Source organism: Propithecus coquereli, unplaced genomic scaffold (assembly GCF_000956105.1).
Source record: "Propithecus coquereli isolate 6110/MARCELLA unplaced genomic scaffold, Pcoq_1.0 Scaffold254, whole genome shotgun sequence".
NCBI lineage: Eukaryota > Metazoa > Chordata > Mammalia > Primates > Indriidae > Propithecus > Propithecus coquereli.
This window is the reverse complement of record NW_012148108.1, coordinates 2,058,445-2,078,444: the sequence shown is the minus strand read 5'-3', so window position 1 is coordinate 2,078,444 and position 20,000 is coordinate 2,058,445. Positions and strand designations below refer to the sequence as shown.

Genomic DNA, 20,000 nt, shown 5'->3' with positions numbered 1-20,000 from the left:
GGATTCCAAGACCCTCTAACTCAACACTTTATTAGCATTTGCGCCCACTGGCTGGTAAGGAACCGCTGGAGGCTGTCCTCCTTGGGTACCAGGTGGGACACGAGAGAGTCCACTGACTTCCTGTGTGGAGGGCAGGCGGCTGCCCGGTGGGACTGGCCGCTTCTACCTGCTCACGGTGGTCCCTGACCCCTGGAAGGGTCTGCTTTGCCTTTGAAGCTGAGCAGATTGTGCCAAATGGCATGTTTTCAAAGCGATTCCCCCAAGGAGAGGAGCACAGAGCACAGACACGCCCCTTCTACTATCCTCCGTAGATTATTCAGTTGAAGCCGTTCGTCATCGTCGGAGTGGAGTGGGTGGTCAGGGAGAGGTTGTTCAATTTACTCCCACCCTCAAAAAATAAAAAAGTCTGTTTTCACCCCGGGCCTCCCCTCAGTCTGGTCGGCGTGGCAGGGGTGGTGTGCCGGGCTGTCGTGCTCTCTTTCCGATTCGTTTGCTGGTAATGATTTTACGATGGCAGCGTCTGGTGGCCGGAGGCCCCAGGTCCTGCAGGGAGGGGGTCAGAAAGGCTCACAGCGCAGCGAGGAACGGTGTGATTATGTTGGTGACTGCGTAGAAGGGTGGACAGTAGACAGGAAGGCCCAGGGTCCCCACCTCCGGGAGGATGTCACCCCCCTTGGCGGGACTTCCCTGCTGTTCTTCTCCCTGCGGCTTTTCTCGGGGTGCAGTTTTCCTCCTGCGTCAAGACCAGCGTCTTCTGCGCCCATCTCAGCCCCGACATGAAGCAGCCATTCCCTTCCTTCATTTCCGTCTTGCACTTGGCACATCACGAATGCCCGCTGTTCGCCTGGGCTCCGGGTAACTGGAAAGCTCGGAGACTCTGGTCTGTTTTGCCCTGTCCAGCTGTGTGAGTCTGGACTTGTAATGCAACCTCTGCAAGCCTCGGTTTGCCCATCTGCGCAATGGGGATAATAGCACTTCCTGCCTCACAGGGCTTTGTGAGGATGGATCTAGGTGATGCAGGTAAAGAGATAGCATGTGCTCAGTAACTGGCGGCTGCTGTCATCTTAGTTATTTATTGTCACCATTCAGATTTTATTATTATGTTTTCTGTATATTCATTTTGTTGTCCCTTGTGCATGTTAAGATCCTTCAGGAGAAAAATTCCGGCCTCCAATCGTCCTCGCTGGGAGTGTCTCCTGCCGTTGGCACAAAGTACGGGCTCAGCAGCGCTCTGCGCTTACAGGAGGAGGAGACACCTCGGAGAGCCCTCCATAAAACAAAGGGGCTTTCTTGGTCTTGTCCTTTGGCCACAGATCTGCGGTGGACACCGTGTAAATGGACGTGACATTGCTTCTTGGCCTTCCTCGTCTTCAGGGAAGCTCCCAGAAGTAAAACGAGAATGTCCGGCACCCGGCCGAGAGCCCTGCACGGGCCCACAGATGCGTCTGCAGAGAGGCAGGGGCAGAAGGGAAAAGTGGGTCCGTGGGCACCCGCGCTGTGGCCTAATTCTCTACGGCAAACGAGGGCCAGGGAGAGGACGGCACCTCTCCACACGACGCAGACGTCCGCCGCGGTGGGCCCACCGCCTGGCGCACGTCTGCGCGGCGCGTGGCTGGGCGGCGCGGGCCGTCCAGGCATGCCGTCGGCTGGGTGAGCTCATGCGGGAGCTGCAGGGAGAACACGCCGTTCAGGCCGATGCTGGCGGCACAGACTAAGCGAGAAATGAGGCCAGAACGTCCGAAGCGTTTTCAGTGCGTTGGTCGAATCTTTCTTTCTCCTTGGAGAAGCCCTACGAGGCACGCCCCGGAGGAGATAATGACGGTGTCTTTCACAACGGAAAGGTCGACCGACGTGTGTTTATCGAGTGACTCCGTGGGCCGGCCCTGGGCCGGGCTGTGCCGGTGATTACGAGGCGGGCAGAGCCGCGGGGTGCTTGCTCTTGGTAAGCGGCTGGAATCAAAACACAACGGCGGGGACTCGCGAGCGGTCCAGCGCGGAGAGTCACCGCGCAGAGATGTTCAGAGAAGGCTCCGAGGACGGGGGGTGCGGGGGGCCCTGGAGGAGCAGAGAGGACAAGGCCAGGCCTCCCTGGCCCGGGGCAGAGCAGTGAAGGCCGGGTGTAGTGAGAGACCCCTGGACCCGCCCAGCAGTGGAGACGGCGTCACCGTCCCCTCGGCCTGGGCCCAGCCACGAGTCCTGGGATGTGGTCTCGATGGTGCGTGGCCCTCCGGTCCCTCTGTGTTTCCCTCTGATGGCTGCCCTTCCTCCCGAGGCCTCTTTGAGATCCGACTCAGGTTCCGAGCCCGTATTGCAGCATCTCTGGATGCAATTTGGTGTCAGAGCAGAGAATCAAAGGGTATTTGCTATCGCTTTAAAGTACGTTTCCCTCCCTCTTCCTCTGAGGACCTGACCCCACAATCATCGCTGGCTTTGAAATAACAGACCCGTCGTAATTACGAGAATTAGTCTGGAGGCTTCTGCCTTATTTGCTCAACTGAGGTTATTAAGGCCGTTTTTAGAGGTGGAAAGGGCGTCCGCGATCGTCTCCGCTGAGAAGAAAAACTCAAGAGAGACGCCCGCAGGGTGGGGGCGGGCGGCCAGGTAGAGACGCGGGCAGGGGCCAGGTGGGCAGGAAGCGGGTCCCGCTCAGCCCAACAACCCTGCTCCTTGGGACCGCGGACCTGGGGCTGGGAGGTGACGTGATTTCTCAAGAGAAGGTGGCAAAGGTGGGGAAATGTCCCAAATTTGTAAATACCAAAAACGAAATTAGCACAGGAAAACCTGAAGTGCCCGAACTTTCGCACGCTCAGTTAGCGTTGCGCCCCCACCTGACACAGAAGTGGACACAGAAGCCCAGGACAGGAAAGGACTCAGGTGAGATCTTTAAGGCGGTGAGCACAGAGTGTCCCTTCCACCTCCTGGCCAGGTCCTCCGAGCGGCGTCCCTAAAGCTCAGTCTAAGCACCTCCCGTCAGCCTGCTGTCCACACTGCTTGCTTCTTTCCAGACACTTCTGCACACCCGTGGCCTTGGGCGGCTTTTAACCCGTGGTGCAGAAGCCGATGCAGTCCACACTCCAAGCACGCGGTCCAGCCAGACCCCCACGGCATGCGGCGGCCCGGGGCAGCAGGCAGGGGGGGCCGAGCCCTTCCGGAGGGTGGCCGTGGTGTTCTCGCAGGGTACTAAAGAAACAGAGTGGTTGTTAATGCGGAACTCTTTCTTTGACTTAATTTATTATAATATATGTGGCTAAAATGTAGATCGCACTGCTGTTTCGGGTCTCCGTTTCGATTCCCAAAATTGCAATCATGATAGGTGGATTATAACCGTGCTTTAACATACAGATGAGGAAATGTATCTCCGTGCAATTTCCCCCCAAGGAGAAGTCAGAGGATAAGGGGCAGGAGTTGTGAATAGCCTTGCGACATTTAGTTGTCTCTCTCGGTTACGGGATAGAAATTAGCATCACAGGACTGTGCGCGCCGGGCACGCAGCTCTGCTTTGCATATCAGTGCGGACGGGCTTCCGGAGCGAGGGAAGAAAGTGATTTTCCATGTTAGAGAAAAAATCCCCTGTATCTAATCGAGCGAGGTGGTGTCGTCTTGTAACATTGTTGTTATTTATTCAGTAAGCACCTATTAAGCGCCTACTGTGTGCCAGGCACCATGCTGGAGGCTGGGGGTGCCTCAGTAGACAAGACGGACCAAAGACTTGCCGGGGAGGTAGCCGGAGCGCTCAGTGTTGGGCGATGCCCGGCTAGAGGTGAGCTGGGAGGGGGCGAGGTGCAGGGGTGGGGGGCGAGGAGGGAACCTGGTGGCCACGGGTGCCAGGCTGGGGGAAGGAGCACCCAGTGAGCACCACACAGACGGGGAGGAGGACGCATCCCGATTCCGGCAGCACACGCAGAGCACACGTGTGGCAGGACGCCCCCAAGAACATATGTCTGGGCAGACCTTTTCCTCAGGCCCAGAAGCTCGGCGTAAGTACCGAGGCAGGAGGAAGAGCGTGATTTGCTGCCCTGGGGCCCGGACTCTGCTGTCTGCCCCAGCAACGGCCCTGGGCCAGCACCCGAGCTGCTATGGCACCCTGAGGTTCTGTTTGCCCAGATCGTGCCCCCTGCCTCCCCCGGCCCAGCTCTGCGGTGGGGCTCTCGGGAGCCACCAGCTTGCTGGGGAGCAGAGCAGAGTGTCCGTGTGGACGTCAGGCCCACGGCGGGGCAGGTGCGGACTCTGCCGTGGGGGGATCATAAACAGCCCTGAGCAGCGCCAGGCTGCCGGTGAAGTCGGACGACCAAGCCAAGATCTCCTCCTCCTGCAAGGGGGTCATGCTCTGGTGGTGGGACCCCTGCACCCCGTCAGGGAGAGCCTGGAGGAGCAGCAGCCTGGAATGCCAGGAACAGTGCACCAGGGAGCCGGACTGAGGCTGCACGGAGACCAGATTCCCCGCGGTGTGTCGCCTGCCTTCCTGGTGGGAGCCGCTGCGGCCTCTCCCCTCTCGGAAACAGGCCTCCTGTTCACGGCGCCACGCCCCGCACTGTTAGGAAGGGCAGGTGAAAGGGGGCTGGGCAAGCCTTTGAGAGGAAGAGGCAGCCCACTTGGATTGCACGCTCACGGAAGGGCCGCCAGCTCTCGCCGACCCCATTCATTCATTCATTCATTCAATCAGTATTTACCGAGCTCCCACGCTGTGCCGGGAGGTTTCAGAGACATAAGAGTGAGAAAAATAGACCCCACCCCAGCCTCTGAAGACTTTGCAGTTTAGTGGAAGAGATAGATGTCAATCACACGCGTGCACTAGGTGCAAACGTAGGTGTCCTGCAGGTAGAGTTCTGGGCGTCGGGCAGACGCGGCTTAGTCCGGAAGGGAACACAGCAGCGTCGGAAGCTCCAGAATGGGCGGGACTAACCAGGCATGACGGAGGTGGGGGCGCAGGGGCTGGCGTGTGGGGTTTGTACTTCGGGAAGAGGGAAGAGCGTGTGTCGAGATTCTGGAATCCGACAGAGAAATCTCTCACGTGCTGGGCACACAGGGTCTCTTAAGATGTCTTGGGATCAGAGGCGACACCCCTCGAATCACACTGCAGTCCCGCGACACTGCCCACTGCCCCCGGGACAGCAGTGAGGTTCTTTCTCAGTGTCGGGGCACACTCTCCTGGGGGGGACACGGGCTGCCCGGAGGGTCTGTGGGGTGCAGGTCCCAGGCATGTGGGACTGGGGGGCCCTGGGGCTGCGTAGCTGTGGCCCCCAGACGTCTGGGCGAATGGGGTGTCCCGCAGAGATGTTGAGAGGCAGCTCCCCATTGCCCTTAATGTGGGTCATCTCGAGGGCGGAGCTCGGGGTGGTGACATCTCAGCCCCTGCAACACTGTCTGCCCTCTTGTCCCTGTCGTGCCAGTCCTCCCCCCACCTGCTCACTTCAAAGACAGGTTGTGAGGACGGAGGGCACATAGCGTCTGGGTTGGGAATTGTAGGAGCGAGCGACCTGTTTTGCCTGCCTGGGCAATGTGCAGGTTGTAACAAAGGTACTGCTCTGGTGCGTCCGGGTGGCACTTGGCAACATGTGCAGGGGACGGGACCGACCGTTTGGAGGTGGCGACTCTGCTATATGGATTGTCACCTGCTGGTTCATGCGGACGCATCGCGCTGTATTTTGGATGTTGTAGGCGCGGGGCGGGGGAGCTGCCGTTTGGGAATCTACCGGATGCTCTTTCCTGGCATTATCTCATCTGGTTTTCACAAGGGATTGCAGAGTGGGTGCTGTTATTCCCATCTTACAGACAGTGTTTGGAGGCTGAGGCTGGGCAAAGGTAGGAAACATCGACAAGCTGGCTGTGGCTTTGCCGATCTGCCGTGCCACTGCTGCGGGATCTGAACACTCAGATTCCTTTCTGGTAAGTACCATTATCCAAGTGCCCAGTTTTACAGACGAGGAAACCAAAGCTGGTGAAGTTTAGTGTTTGGCTTAGGATCTCAGAGCTAGCGCCGGCAGGTTAGATTCGAACTCAGATCTCAGAGTCAAACACACCTCGGTGCATTGAGGTGTTCTCACGCCAGAGCAAGCTTGTTCAGGCAGAATTAAAAGCTGCCCGTGCGTCTCTCTGTGTTGGGAGGGCCGGGCAGTCTCTGCGCATGCCTGGGGCTGCCAGCTGCTCCCCTCCGCAGCAATCATGGGCCCCTTGGTCTTGCCCACTTCTATGGGGGGCTCCTTGGAGGACACAATCAGCTTGCATAGTCCCTTCCTTGTCCCTGGTCAAAATTCATTTAGATTAGTCTATGGGATTCCCAGATCCTGGAACGTTCCCTTTTGAGAAAGAAATTTGTCAACACTGGATACTTTTATCTGGGATTATAAGAAGACTGAGCAGGCTTGACCTTCCTGCTGGAAGCTGCTACCCGGATGGCTAGTCCTGGGGCTGGGTCAGCTCTGTTATTCGCACATCCAGGAATTCATGCAGGTTTCGGGTGAATACCGGTTGGATGTCTGCCAGGTGCCGGGTATGGAGGAGGAAGAATCGCAGCCCTCGTCCTCTGCACTCTACAGGCTGGGAGGAAAGCTGGGGTCTGAACAGAACACAATCCAAACTGTTCACCTCACCAGGGAAGCTAGTTGAGGGATGCTCAGAACGGAACCAGGAGCTCACCGAGGTTGTAACTGGGAGTGACCAGCCCTGATTTATAACTGAGGAAGGTCACCCATGTGGATACAGCGGAGGAAACAAAGTTGCTTCTCAAGAACTACTAGGAATAAATTCCTGCTCCTGCCAATCTCTACAAGGGGAAAAACAGAAAACTTTGCTAAAAGTTCACAGTCGTACTAGCTAAAGAATGCTGCTCTTTGAGTAACCTGGGATATCCGTGTTGCCAGGGACAGAACACGGGGGACAGGGGCATGCACGGGGCATCGGCTGTGGCTTCCATTTGTCCAGAGGCGCCAAGACGATGGATGGCGGAGTAGCCTCAGCTGTCTCCCTGGCTCTCCCGCTCGGTGGCCTGCGCCAAGGCCAAAGGTTTTGTCCTCCGGAGTCCACCAGCTGAGCACAGATCTCTAGCAAGATCAGCGTGCCTGCTTGATCAGCAGAGCTGCATAGATTTTTTCCTTTTTTTTTTTTTTTTGCTAATTTTTACATATCCACTAAAGTATTTATCACTACAAAGTATAGAAGGGTTCAGCATTTATTAAAAAAAAATTTTGAATGTTGATCCAACGAGGGCGTTCATCTGCTAAAGGTTCTCAAATGAAAAGGGCTGGGTAAGTCAGTGCAGCTCAAAAATGGCAGTAACTTCTGAGCTGGCAATTGACACTTGTTTTCCGCCACTGTTTACTCTTCAATAAAAAATGCATATTTACCATAGCAACCCCGGGATCACGTGGTGCCCCGTCTTACAGGCCACCCTCTAAAACAGAATAGCTTCTTAAAGAAACACACGCATCCTAACAGGCATGCTTTTCAGATGCAAAAATGGGTTCTTTATACGGAAGCCCTCTTTCTCGGGATTTAATGCTAATAAACACGTCATCTTTCCAGAAATCATTTGGGTCTCGTGTTTTAAATTTTAGGGCGTTCGTACTGGAAATCCAAATAAAATTACTCTTGGAGGGGCTTTTGATTATTTTGAGGGTTTGCCGATTATTTATTTTAATACAGTTCTAAAAATATATATATATATTTGTGTTTATACAGGCACATATATATCTATATATTTTAAACAGCAGCCATTAGCGTCATCCGGGAGGGAGTTTGCTGTGGATTCTAATGACCTGCCACTTCATCTGTGATTAAAGATTGTCATCTCTGCGGAGCTAAATTGCAGTTTGAATTGTTTTTCTGCTGTTAACTTGGGAGGATTGCCTGGGTTTTTAGAGCGTTGGAGGAACTGCTCCAACCTGGACTTTTCAGAAAGGAACATGTGTCCTCAATGTAGAGCTTTCTATGTGTCTGATTTCCGGAGCTGGCTTTGGTGGGGGCGGGCAGTGAGACCACAGGCCTCCCCCAACCCCATGCCACCCTCCCGTCAGATGTGTCTCTTTGGCAGTGTTGGTGTTGAAAGCACTATTAATTGGAGTACACCCTCAGTCAGACACTGCGCTAAGCGATTTCTATCCCTTCCTCTACACAATTATTTGAGATACGAATTCTTACGACTTCCCCTGTTTTGCAGATAAGGAAACCGAGCCTCCCAGAGGTTACGTAGTGTGCCCCGGATCACACTCGTAAGAATCGGTGGCACTCGGTTTTGACCCGAGGCCTCTTGGACTGCGAAACCTCCCCAGTTATTCTGTATTTCGCACATGCCTGTCGGATTTAACTCCGGAAGGACAAGCGGGGTCGAGACAGAGCAGCATTTGGAGAAGGGAACAGGGGATGGTGCCGTCCTTCTGAGAATGTCCCCCTGGAGATCACGGGGTGCCCTCGGTGTCAGCAGAGCTTTCCGGAATTCCCTTCACACCTGGGTTGTCTCCCTGTGCGGAAGTCACGTACCCCTGTGCTGAGGTCAGGGATGCAGTGCCAAGGGTCTCTGTGGATGCCACTGTCCCGGGGACCGTCCCAGGGGAACCGCTGCAGACTACGGGGCATCTGAACTGGCCCAGGTAGAGTTTTAAATTCCTTTCGGCCACACGTAAACCAATATGAAAACAGCGTATTGCTAGCCTGTTGTGCTTAGTGGCTTTGGGGGAATATCCTATTGTGGGGTGAGGCCGTGCTCGCCGTGGCGAGGTGGCTTCGCGACCCGACCTCGGCGGAGGAGAACCGCGCAGAGCCCACGCCCCGCCGGTCCGCCTGCCGCACGCACACGAGCCGTTCCGTGACGACCCCGTCACGACTGGCTCCGTGCCGCCTTAATAGATCATTTAAAATGGTGCGTGCGCCTCCCCGCCGACCCTCAGTCAGCCCCGCGCCGTACGTGCGCACGAGCTGGGAGAAGCAACTGCTTATCATGTATCTCTTTGTTCCAGACACTTTTATAAAAGAATATGTATTATGTATGGTGTGACCTTCAAATGTCAGGAATGTGTTGTGCAATAAACTGTCAATATTTGTGGTTATAAGGTACTAGATGACTTTTACAATAATTGGAACGGCTATATTAAAAGCTCGGATCGCTCAGCTGGTTAAAGAGAAAGACACAGGCCAGCGTTCACCGGGGACTTGCCTTCTGCCAACTATTAAATGAAGGCTATTGCGAGGTGCTTAAGATGTCTTCTTTGTTTAAAAAAGAATACGGCAAAACACGTCTCCAGGGGAGGCATTATCTCCCAATCATCCCCTCTCCTTTCGATGCGCGGGATTCCCGGGAGAAAACTTCGCTCCGCAACTTACGGCCGCTGACCAAAAACGCATTTTAAAAAAGATTGGTCCGGCGGTGTCGTTTAGGTAAGAATTCCTGCAGTCAGATTCCTCCAACCTTCTCCCCACCTCCACCCCTACCCAGGCAGGAGGGGGCTGTAAATTATCTTAAGAGGATCTTAAAAGCTATAGCTTTTTTTTTTTTTTTGAAGAAAATAAATTATGTAGAAATCTTTTGGGAATTTATGCTTTACTGAAAGTAGAAGCTTCTGTAGTTTTCTTTTTTAAAAGAGGGTGCTTCATTTGAAATATGAAAAAACAAAGGCATAACACATATTTTATAATAATTATAATAGTAATCGGGTCATAGATTACTTTAAAATATCTGTTTTACTGTATTGTATTGACTGATACCTCTTTGTGCTTACGGGAGGCTGTTTCTTCTGACTGTGAGATCTCTTTTAGCCAGGAGTTGAGAAAGTGGAGCCATGGAAGGTGCCAGACACCTTTGTCTTCTAGAGAGCTCGCTTGTGGCCCTGACAATCATAACGTGTGTTTCTGGGTCCTTCCTCCTCGATGGAGAGAGAACTGGGTGACACCCTGAGGCCACCTCCTCCAGGAAGCCTCCCTGGATGTAATCTGCAGCCCCTGCAGGCGCTGAGCCCTGTGGAGCACTTCCAGTATTTTGAGGGTGCCCCAGGCCGTTCCCTCCTGGGCTACTCAGGAGTAGCTTCTGTGCCCACGGTCAGGAGCTGGTCTTCCCGTCTGAATTCCAATGTGCTTGCCTCCTCTGATGCTTTTGTTTATTCAGAAAAGTGTGCGTGGAGCATTTCCATGAGCTGAGTATCTCCCACGGGCCAGAGAGACCCTCGCAAACCGCAGTGACTGGCCCCTGTTCTCCTGGAGCTCATGGTCTAGGGAGGACACAGGTCAGCCATGATCTGCAAAGGGCCACCTGTGCTGGGAGGAGCAACGTTGAGAGATGGGGTCGGAGAGATTCCCTCCCCGGCAGCGAGGTCAGGGGCAGCCTCTCGAGGAGGTCGGGAGGCTGGAGGAAGAGTCTGCTTGTGAGTCCCGGGGGACAAAGCCCTGAGTTGGAGACCAGCCTGAGAACAGGACAGGAGGAGGGGGCTGGAGTGTGGCCAGGGGTGGGGATGGGTCAGAGCAGTAGGGGCTGCCTGGGCCGGGGCCGGCGGTCTTGAGAAGGACCTAGAGGTTTTTCTAAAGAGTGAGGAAACCAGTAGCCAGTTAGTTCCTCCCTGCACCTAACCGGGGGCTGTTCCCAGGGGACAGCAGCTCCCTGGGCTGAGCCTCTCCAGACCCCTTTTCCTGCCTGAGTCTCCCCGCCAGGGCCAGGTCATAGGTGACCTTGCTCTGCATAGAGTCACCATGATGGTCTCTGGAACGGGCTGCAGCCCACTGTCCCCAACCAGGACAAAGGGAAGGGACAGGTGTGCGGAACCCAAAGAGGCCTGGCCCACCTGGTGTTGTGTCCCAGGTCGACGCTGCAAACCCCAAACCCACCTGCCACATCCACGGCGTGGTCCCTAGGCCACGGACTAAGAGTGCCTGCCACGGCCAGCCCAGGGCCAGCCCCCAGGGCCTTGGCGAGAGGTGGCAGCTGAGGATTGCGGGGGTATCGTCACAGCAGCCTCAAATAGTACCAGTAGGGAGAGACCCCCGGGTGGCCCAGTCGCCGGCAGGGGAGTTCCGCAGACGCCCCCGGCAATTGAGAAAGGGCTCTGCGCTTGGTAAAACCCGAAACCCACTGGGCCCACAGTTCTTGATCTGGAAGCCCTTGTGTATTTTAAGGGAAACTTAATCCGTGTGTTTCTGATTCATTTTCACTTAACTCATCAAAATGTTGCTTTAGAGAAGCTATTTGAAATCCTGGTATCTTATATGTTTTTCTCCTTTTTTTTGAAAAAAAAAAAAAAAGAAGTTTAGCCTTTTGATGACCTAATTCCCCAATTTTAGAAATCCTGTCTTGCCACAAGCAAATGGAGGTCTGCTCAGTTTTGAGTTTGGGTTGAGGGTGAGACAGGATGACGTGGAGAAGGTTCTACCTCTCCGCCTGGCGTGCGCAGGGCTGGCCAGCAGGGCCCAGCCCCGCCCCGCTCCCCAGAACCCAAAAGAAGCTGCCTGTGGCCTTCTCGTAAGTGTGCATCCTTTTCCGAAATAGCTCTTTAGTTAAACAAATACGTTCATCAATTCATACTAAGGCCTAACTGTTTAACATGACTATGGCCATCGAAAAATGGAGAACTTTGATGAGACAAAGACACCAAGTTAATACTGGCCCAAGGCTGAATGACCTCTTCCAAGAGTTAGATAGGATTGTTTACGGTCATGTTATCATTTTTATGCATACTATCAATTTCAAATCATTTTTAAAAATAAAAGGAGCACTTCACTTGAGCAGGAATCTCTACCGCTGCTTTATTCGAGTCTGATAATTTCAAAGTTTTCAAAATAAGGGAACGTGTTAACCTTTTAAGAGTAACCGTACATTCCCGTGGACTCTCTCCAAGGTGTTACTATTTTTCTCGTTGCTGCAAAGATCGGAGAGCACGGGTGTACGCGGGCAAGCGCATTAAGAAAGATGCAACTTTTTTTTTTTGTGACCCACTGAACTGTTCCTCACTCCTTAGACTCCACAAATAGTCTTTTTCTCCGTTGATGAAGTGAGAGCTGTGATTTTGAGACGTTCTTTCAGGATTAGTTGAAAACTCGTCTGGGAAAATGTATTTTCTGGTATCTAGAAGTTCCATAGACATTACAACACCATGGCATTCTCTCCTATAAAGTGCCGAGTGTCCAGGTGTATAGGGAGTGACCTCACCCAAGGGAGATGGCTGGGGCTATTCTCCACTCAGTGCAGGGACCTCATCACCATCATCATCATCTTCATCATCATCACCACCACCATCATCATCGTCTTCATCACCACCACCACCATCATCATCATCTTCTTCATCATCATCATCACCACCACTACCATCATCTTCATCATCACCACCATCACCATTATAATTTTTGTAAGGGAAATCTTTCCAAAAATGTGCCCTCGGGCATACAAAGGGCAAGAAAGAAGTGGGAACTGAGAGGACACACACAATGTAAGAAGAAGCCTCTCTTTTTTTTTTTTTTTTTGTCTTTTTTTCTTTTTTTTAATCTCACTCTGCCTCTTTCGGCCTCAGTCTCCGGCTCTCGTGAACTCAGAGGACTCCCTGGGAATTGGGTCTAAACCCAGAAGTCCTCACCGGTAGCAGGTTGCCTCTTCTTACTCAGCCCCTGATCTCCTCCCGCAACGGCAGGCCCCCAACTCTCCGTGGCTAAGGTCACCCGGGTTTATTTCTTAGTCCGCAAAGCCTGGTATCGGTCGGCGCACATCCAGCAGGGGACCCAGCGACGCAGGCGCCCTCCGTTTCCGGGGAGGAGCGGGAGGAGGGGGCACAGCACTCTCTCCTCTGCGTCTGTCTCCTCCCTCCGCTGGCCGGAGCTGGTCACCTGGTCTCCGCTTAGCGCGAAGGGAGTTGGGAAATGTCGGGGTGCGTGGACTGTTTGGGGAGCACTCGCTGTCCCGTTCATGGCCGTTTCTCCCCATCTCTTTAAGACTCATCCTCAGTTTCTCAGTTGGCTACAGGGGGAGCCCAGGGTGGGAGAAGAGGCCAGCGGAGAGGCGGTGGGCAGAGACCGCCTGGGTGGGCTTGGCGCGCTGCCAGCGTTGCAGAATTGCAGGAAGCCGGGGCTGGAGGTCCAGTCCTCACGGGTCACATGGGGACCAGGGACCAGGGCAGGGGCAAAGGGACTTTCCTAGGGACAGCCAGACACTGGGGACCTGGGAGGACGATTCCACCACCTGAGTCAGCCTTCTTGACAAACACACTTATTTTAAATACGTCCCAAGGAAGCTGGGCGTTTAAACATAGCCTGGAGGGAAATCTACCCTCAAAGTACAAAATCATTTGATAAAGCAAGTTTCTAAATTCCAGACACGTCATGTATGAGGAAGGTTGATTGTGTGATGAGGCACCATAAACGCAAGCCGTGTTTGTGTGCGGCAAGATGGCCAGTCTCAGGAATGGTTCCAGACGACTCCTGGTAGTACGTCGTGTGTGTCTAGGAAATAACTTCTGGAAAGTTGGTTGTCTCTCCAAGCACCTGCTTCTTTGTCTGTCTGGTTCAGCGGATGATGAGGAGTCTTGAGATGATCGACAGCCGCTTTTAACCCCCGACTCCTCCTCCTGTCCATAGCTGGGGGCCGCCCCTGCCCCTCCCGCCGTGAATTCTCGGGGAAGGTGTGCACCTTAGTGTCACCTCGGTCTAGACAAACCTCGTCACCCTTGGAAGATCAGAGCCAGCAACGTAGAAGACGTGGTTTCTGACCCTGAGAAGACGAAATTAGGAAGGTCTTCTGTCTCCTTACCCCCGATAACGTATTCTCGAAATGCAACTTGGAGTGATTTGAATGCATTTCCTCTTTTTTTAAGCAAATTGCGTTCAGCTTGTAGGCGCAGGAAAAAGCTGGCAGAGTTGTTTGACGCCGAGTTTGATTCACCTGTTCTTGGCTAACACTCTGGGGGCCGGGGGGTTGCGCACACAGCCTGCATCCCGCGGGAATATTGGTCGCATCCATAGAAGGCATCCACTTCCGAACAGATGAGCCCGTATTATTACTCTGTGGGGTCAAGGAAGGAAGCAGAGGTGACGGGAGCAGCTGTTTCTCCATCTCAAGGGGGCCCAGAGCACACCCAGGCTGAGGTGTGTTCGGCAGGAAGTTGCCGTCCAGCCTGCAGCCGGTGCCCTGCTCCCGGGGCCGGCTCAGCACCTAGCAAGGAGCTGGCAGAGCTGTCCCTCTTCTCATAGAGGAGCATGGAGGAGCAGTTGGCAGGTCTGAGGCTGACCCTGGGCACACTCCCAGCTTCAGCCTCCCCAGCACATTTAGAGGACGCGTCCATCGGTAGGGATGAAATAGCGCAGGTTGGAGGAAAACGAAAATGAAAATAACAAAAACTCAAACCAGTCCACAAACAGTCTGACAAAGGATCATAGATGCAATTTTTTTTCTTTTTTTTTTTTTTATGAGACAGAGTCTTGCTCTGTTTCCCCAGCTAGAGTGCCGTGGCATCAGCCTAGCTCACAGCAACCTCAAACTCCTGGGCTCAAGCAATCCTCCTGCCTCAGCCTCCCGAGTAGCTGGGACTACAGGCATGTGCCACCATGCCGGGCTAATTTTTTCTATATAGATTTTTAGTTGTCCAAATAATTTCTTTCTATTTTTAGTAGAGACGGGGTCTCGCTCTTGCTCAGGCTGGTCTCAAACTCCTGACCTTGAGCGATCCACCCACCTCGGCCTCCCGGAGTGCTAGGATTACAGGCGTGAGCCACCGCGCCCGGCCCACTGATGCAATTTTTGTGTTGTCCCTCTCTCTTCCTGCCACCAGTGTCCTGGGGTGGTCTGTCTGCAACTGGGACAGGGACCGCTGTCCCCTGGCTGATAGGGTCGGGTCCCAGGTGAAGCCGTGAGACTGGATCCTGCAGTTTGCAGGGGTGGATACGAAGGCTTCACACTCCAGCGGAGAAGGAATCAGAGGGCAGCTTCATCCTCCTCCCTGAATGAGACTCTGGGGTTCTCGCTGGGGCCGGGCCGAGTCCAGCTCACTCGAGCGCTTGCCAACACCCGTCCAGGCACAGGCTGGGACCCGCGCGAAGTGCCTGAGTGTGTGGCCGGAGCTTCCCCAGCCTTCGCCGCGCTGGGCTCTCAGCCTCTCTGGACACTTCCTGGGACCACCCGCAACCGCCCTTCCTCACTGCTCAGAGTTTGTTTTTCCAGTAGGATTAGTCTAAGAGTAAACGGCACAGGCCTCGGGGCCCTCCAAAAAAAAACCCGTTTCTGTGTAAAGTGAAAATTAGACTCTTAAATCTGCAAAGAAAGCTGTTTATCTTACAAATGTATTCTTTTTATTGGGCCACACATATCCAAGATAGAAAGATAAAAGGGAACAGATTCAGGCCATCACTTGGAGTGACAGGCAACGAGGCACCGCCTCATCCTCGACTTCCGTAGAACGTTCCGGAACAACCGTCTCTCCGTGTTTATCTGTAACGCGCCCCGGGAAAGCACCCTCCAAAAGCTCTTGCGGGAGTATGCCCCCCATCATGCTGATGCAGCTTCTATGGGATGGCTGCCACCTTGCTCCTGCTCGCACAGGTGGGCTCCTTGGAGGAAGCTCTCGGGCCGCCCAGACCCTGCTACACAAGGGCCTGTGGGAGCTCGACTTGGAAGGTGGCCCCTGCACACCTCTTTCCTGGGGTCCATGCGGGACACGTAAGTCCTGCTTGTAGTTCACGTCAACAGCTGTCGGCCCCCTGACCTACGCTGGGGGTCTTGACTGTGTTGCTGGGAGCACTTGGGCCGGATTTTAAACAGGCTCGTCGTTGCATTAAGCTGACCCTGTGACCGCAGCGAAAGGAAAGCCCAGTGCTGCCGGGACGGCAACTGCAGGGTGTCGGGCGGAAGTGGGGGGGGAAGGGAACGGGGCTGATGGAGATGGCACGGCAGCTGTTTGGACCTGGCTGTGGCTGAGTTGGAATTGGCATCCGGCATGTTCTTCTGGGCCGTCAGGGAACTGCCCCTGGCAGCAGCCCCTGGCGGGCTTGACCTGCAGGGTGTGGACCGCCCGCCGTGAGCGCGTGTAGAGCACGTGTCTGCCGTGACATTGCGACGCTGTCTTGTGCCCGACGCCCTTGCCTTCTTTGGTGGCCTTTCCGCCTTTTTCTGGACAACCGCCGTCTAGGGCTCCATGGGGTGAGGTGACCCACTCTGAGTTCTAGACGTGGTCGAGCTCAGTCCTTCTACCTGTGCAAAATTACAAGGCAAAAAATAAAAAATCTGCGTAGTTGTATCCTTTGAATAGTTCTTCCAACGCTGGTAAGAAGAGTTGGGGAGAATAGAATGAAAAGTGGGCCTTCAAAGAAAGTTTCCGGGGTGAGGATGAGGTCGTACACGGTCTAATTGCAGAGAGGGTGCTCCGGGCCAAAGGGTTTCCAGCGTTGCTTGGAGCAAACATCCAAATAAGACTTAAGCGTGTCTGCCTTTGTCTTGCTCGTGGTCTGTAAGTCCGTCCCTTTTGGGGGGTTAGCAGAGAACACCAGGAACGGAGGTTGCAGGATAAAATAGTTTGCATTTTCCATTGCTTGGAAGGCACAAATCTTATTTATTCCGATCTCTGTAGAGCTCACCGATCTGCTCGCTATCCCAGAGGGTCCTTCGTTCTCCTAGTGTGGCCTGGAGGGTGGGCTGGACAAGCTACGGCGAGGACCCTGCTAGTCTCGGGAGCTTGGACTCCGGGCCAGGCCTTCAGACCCCAGCTCTGTGGGGAGGCCCGAGAGGCAGGAGGAAAAGTGAGTCCAGAAACAGCTCTCTCATCTCCCGTCCTCTGAGACGCAAATTCCCAGCTCCCGCCCTGGTCCCCTGATGTCGCGTCTTTGGCAGTGTGATGTCAGGCCCGGGGTGTTGCCATGACATTTCCTCCAACGGCTAGATACTTTCCCAGTTTTAGCTGCTATGATGATCCGTCACTTCTGTGCAGCAGGCGGCCGCGTGTCAATTTTATTCCATTTTCTGCTGGTCCGGGTTCCGTACCAAATAACAGCAGGAGGCACAGTTTGTATCGATACTTTACAGAGGAAGTTCTCGAGTCACTGCGCGGGGATCGAACCGCGGCGCCGTGAGTTTGCGGGAGTCTCGCAGCTGAGTTCCTGCGTGCGACTTTGAATATGTCGCTGTATGTTTATCGCGGGCTAATTGTGGAACCGCATTTCCACGCTTTTTCTTCTCCCTTTCATGAGATTACACCAGCCAGCGATGGATACAAGACTCCGCGAAAGGAAGAAATGATCGGTTTGGGATAATTTTCTTTCCTGTCCCGAAATAGCTGTGTGTCTTAGGGACTCAGCTGAGCCACATTTTTTTCTTTTTGTATGTGTTGCTTGCTGTAATGCAAATATGATTTCCATCTCAGAGTGCAGTTTCCAGCTAGCCCGTATTATAAATTAATCAGATTCAACAAACACGAACATTTCTAAACTTTTGGAAAAAAAAATATATTTAATAGGAACTGAGCAAAAGAAGAAAATCAAACCAGCTGCTGACACAGCTGTTTCTTTTCTTGTTTAATTCAGTTCGATATAAAGGTACCATATGCCGCCTAAAATGATGATAGAAAAGATGAAATAATTTAAGAGAATAACAAGAAAATACATGAATTGTCAGCATTCTGTCAGATTTTAAAGAACGAAATAGACAGGTGCGGTATTGACATGTTTAGCTTTGCGCGGCGTTAGCAGTTTCGGGGCGAACGGCTCCTGACATGTGCCGAAGTGACGTGAGAACGTTTCTCCTCCGCTGCAGACATCGGCGAGGAGGCCGGGAGAGCCGCTGGCGTCCAGCAACCGGCGCTGCTGCGGGACAGGAGCCTGGGCGCGGCCATGAAGGACTGCCCGTACTGCGGCAAGACCTTCCGGACGTCTCACCACCTGAAGGTGCACCTGAGGATACACACAGGTGAGAGGGCGGTGGGGGGGGCGCAGCTCAGAGGAGGAGGAGGAGGCCCCGCCCTGGCCCGGGTCTGGCCGTCCTGTCGGTCACTAACACCGAAAAGTTCTCCCCGGGCCTGTCTGTGTGCCGCCGTGTGGGTCGGAATTGGCCCTGATAGCCTAATTCGCCACTTAATGATCGCCCTCCCCGATGACCCACGGACGTGCAGATGTGGCTTTCGGGCGGCCCAGGCCTTCGGCTCCAGGTCGGATGCCGACGGCTCCCCGCTGCCGGGCTGAAGTAGCACCTGCCCGGGTGTGAGTGATGTGAGCCCAGCTCAGGCTCTCTGGGGTGTGGAAGGGACTGGAGCAGCTTCCCCGGGTGTCCAGGACGATGGGCTCGTCCCTGGGACCAGGTGGAGGGAGTCAGGCCCCTGGAGCGACACGGGTGGACAGGAGTGTTCTCCCCGCCGGGTCTCCCGGAAAGAAAAACTAAGATGGTCCTAAGCAGACAGGAGGACGTGGCTGCCGGACCCCTCTGGTTTTCTCTGGTTTTGGCATCAGGCTGGCCAAGAATGGGCAGTGGGGACATCTCTGCGTGGTCCCTCGGCCATCGTCCTCATTTGCTTTTCTGTTAGTCGTTCACATATTGACAATATTCCCCCCCGCCCAAATCTATCTGAGATATAGACACCTCCATTTCCTTTGATTTTTCTTCTGACGCTTTGTCTATTGGACTATGAGCTGCTGCAGAGGCTAGACAAATGCGCCATCTATTTTCAAAAATAATTGTGGTTTATTTCCCGAGGAATCGATAAAGCAGCTCAGGGTTGCGCAGGAATATCGAGTACCCACGGGCCTCGTGTGTGTCCTGTGGTTAAAGACAAGGGCCCCTCACCTGGAATCTCACCTGGTGCCTACGAATCTCCCCGGCACTGAGGGCAGCCCGAGGACGGATGGGCACAGGATGCTTCTGGCTGAACGCCCCGGGCGCAGGTGGGCATCGTCCCGGGCCCTGCTCCTCCCGGAGCACGCCTCTCACGGGGGCATCTCAGGCCAAAGAGGGGTCTTTTAAGACTCTGCACAAGGTCCCAGCGCTCTCCCAGAAGGCCCCGTGCCACCCGGCCCTACCTCACTCCCAAACCCATCCTGCACTGCCCTTCATCCTCCTCCTCCTCTCTCTGAGATGCTGCTGGCCTCCCTCCTGGGCCTCCAGTGCAGCTGCTTGTTCCTCCTGCAGGGCCTCCTGCCCGCCACCGCCCCACCCGAAATGCCCCAGCTGCTCCCTGGGGGCTTAGCCTGAATGGGAACTGTTCAGAGACCATCCCTGACCACCCCTCCTGAAATACCCCTCGTGCTCCCTGCTTCATTTTCTCCGTAAACTTAACACTTTCAGACACGATCTTGTTCGGGTCGGGTGTTTGTTTCCTTACGTGTTTTTTGTCTCCCTGACGCCCCCCCCGGCAGAATCTCAGATTTGTGAGGGTGCCGATATCGTCCGTCTTTGGAACGGCCACCATTTCTGTAACCCCTGTGCCTGCCAAAGCACCTTATACCCAGTGGGGGCACGATGATTTTTCTGGAAGGTTGAATGACAGAGCAAATGCTCCAGTGCATGAGTGACTTCATCCCGTCATCCCCGTGCTGTGCGAGGGGACACACAGGGGACGAGTGCACTAGGGAAGGTGGCCCCTTCCCCACGGGACGCATGAGCCCATTGGTAGCCACAGCCTGGCGGTCAGGCTGCAGGTGTGGGCTTCCTGGGGACCGACGGAAGGGAAGACCCCCTTCTCTAGGAGTGCAGGCAGCGGTCCCCGAGTTCCTCAGGGTTTCTGCGCTTTGCCCTTCTCTGCCAGATACCTGCATGGCTCGCTCCTTCCCTTGCGGGGTGCAGCACTGATGTCCCCTTCTCTGGGAGGCGTTCCCTTCCCTTTCCCCGATTCCTTTTTCTCCCCCGCGTTCACCCCATCTGATTCTGCTGTCGTCTCTCTCCGTGTGCTGGAACGTGAGCTCTGTGAGAGCAAAGGCTGTGTCTGTTTGTCCACCTGTGTCCCCAGGGCTTGGCTCAAGGCGTGCACTCAGGAAGCATTTGGTGAATGAATGAATTAGCAAGTGAATTAGTGGAAGTGACCAGGCTCGAGGGAAGTCGGCTTAGACATCCGGCTTTCTCAGATTAG

At 54.3% G+C, this 20,000-nt stretch overlaps 1 protein-coding gene across 1 annotated transcript in view; it reads left to right on the top strand.

The window, feature by feature from the left end:
* ZNF536 (zinc finger protein 536) overlaps positions 1-20,000 on the top strand; it is a 329,829-nt gene that overhangs the window by 285,286 nt on the left and 24,543 nt on the right. Inside the window, exon 5 of the mRNA XM_012647019.1 lies at positions 17,699-17,851. Coding sequence (XP_012502473.1) covers positions 17,699-17,851 — 153 coding nt within the window. The remainder of the gene's footprint in view (positions 1-17,698; positions 17,852-20,000) is intronic.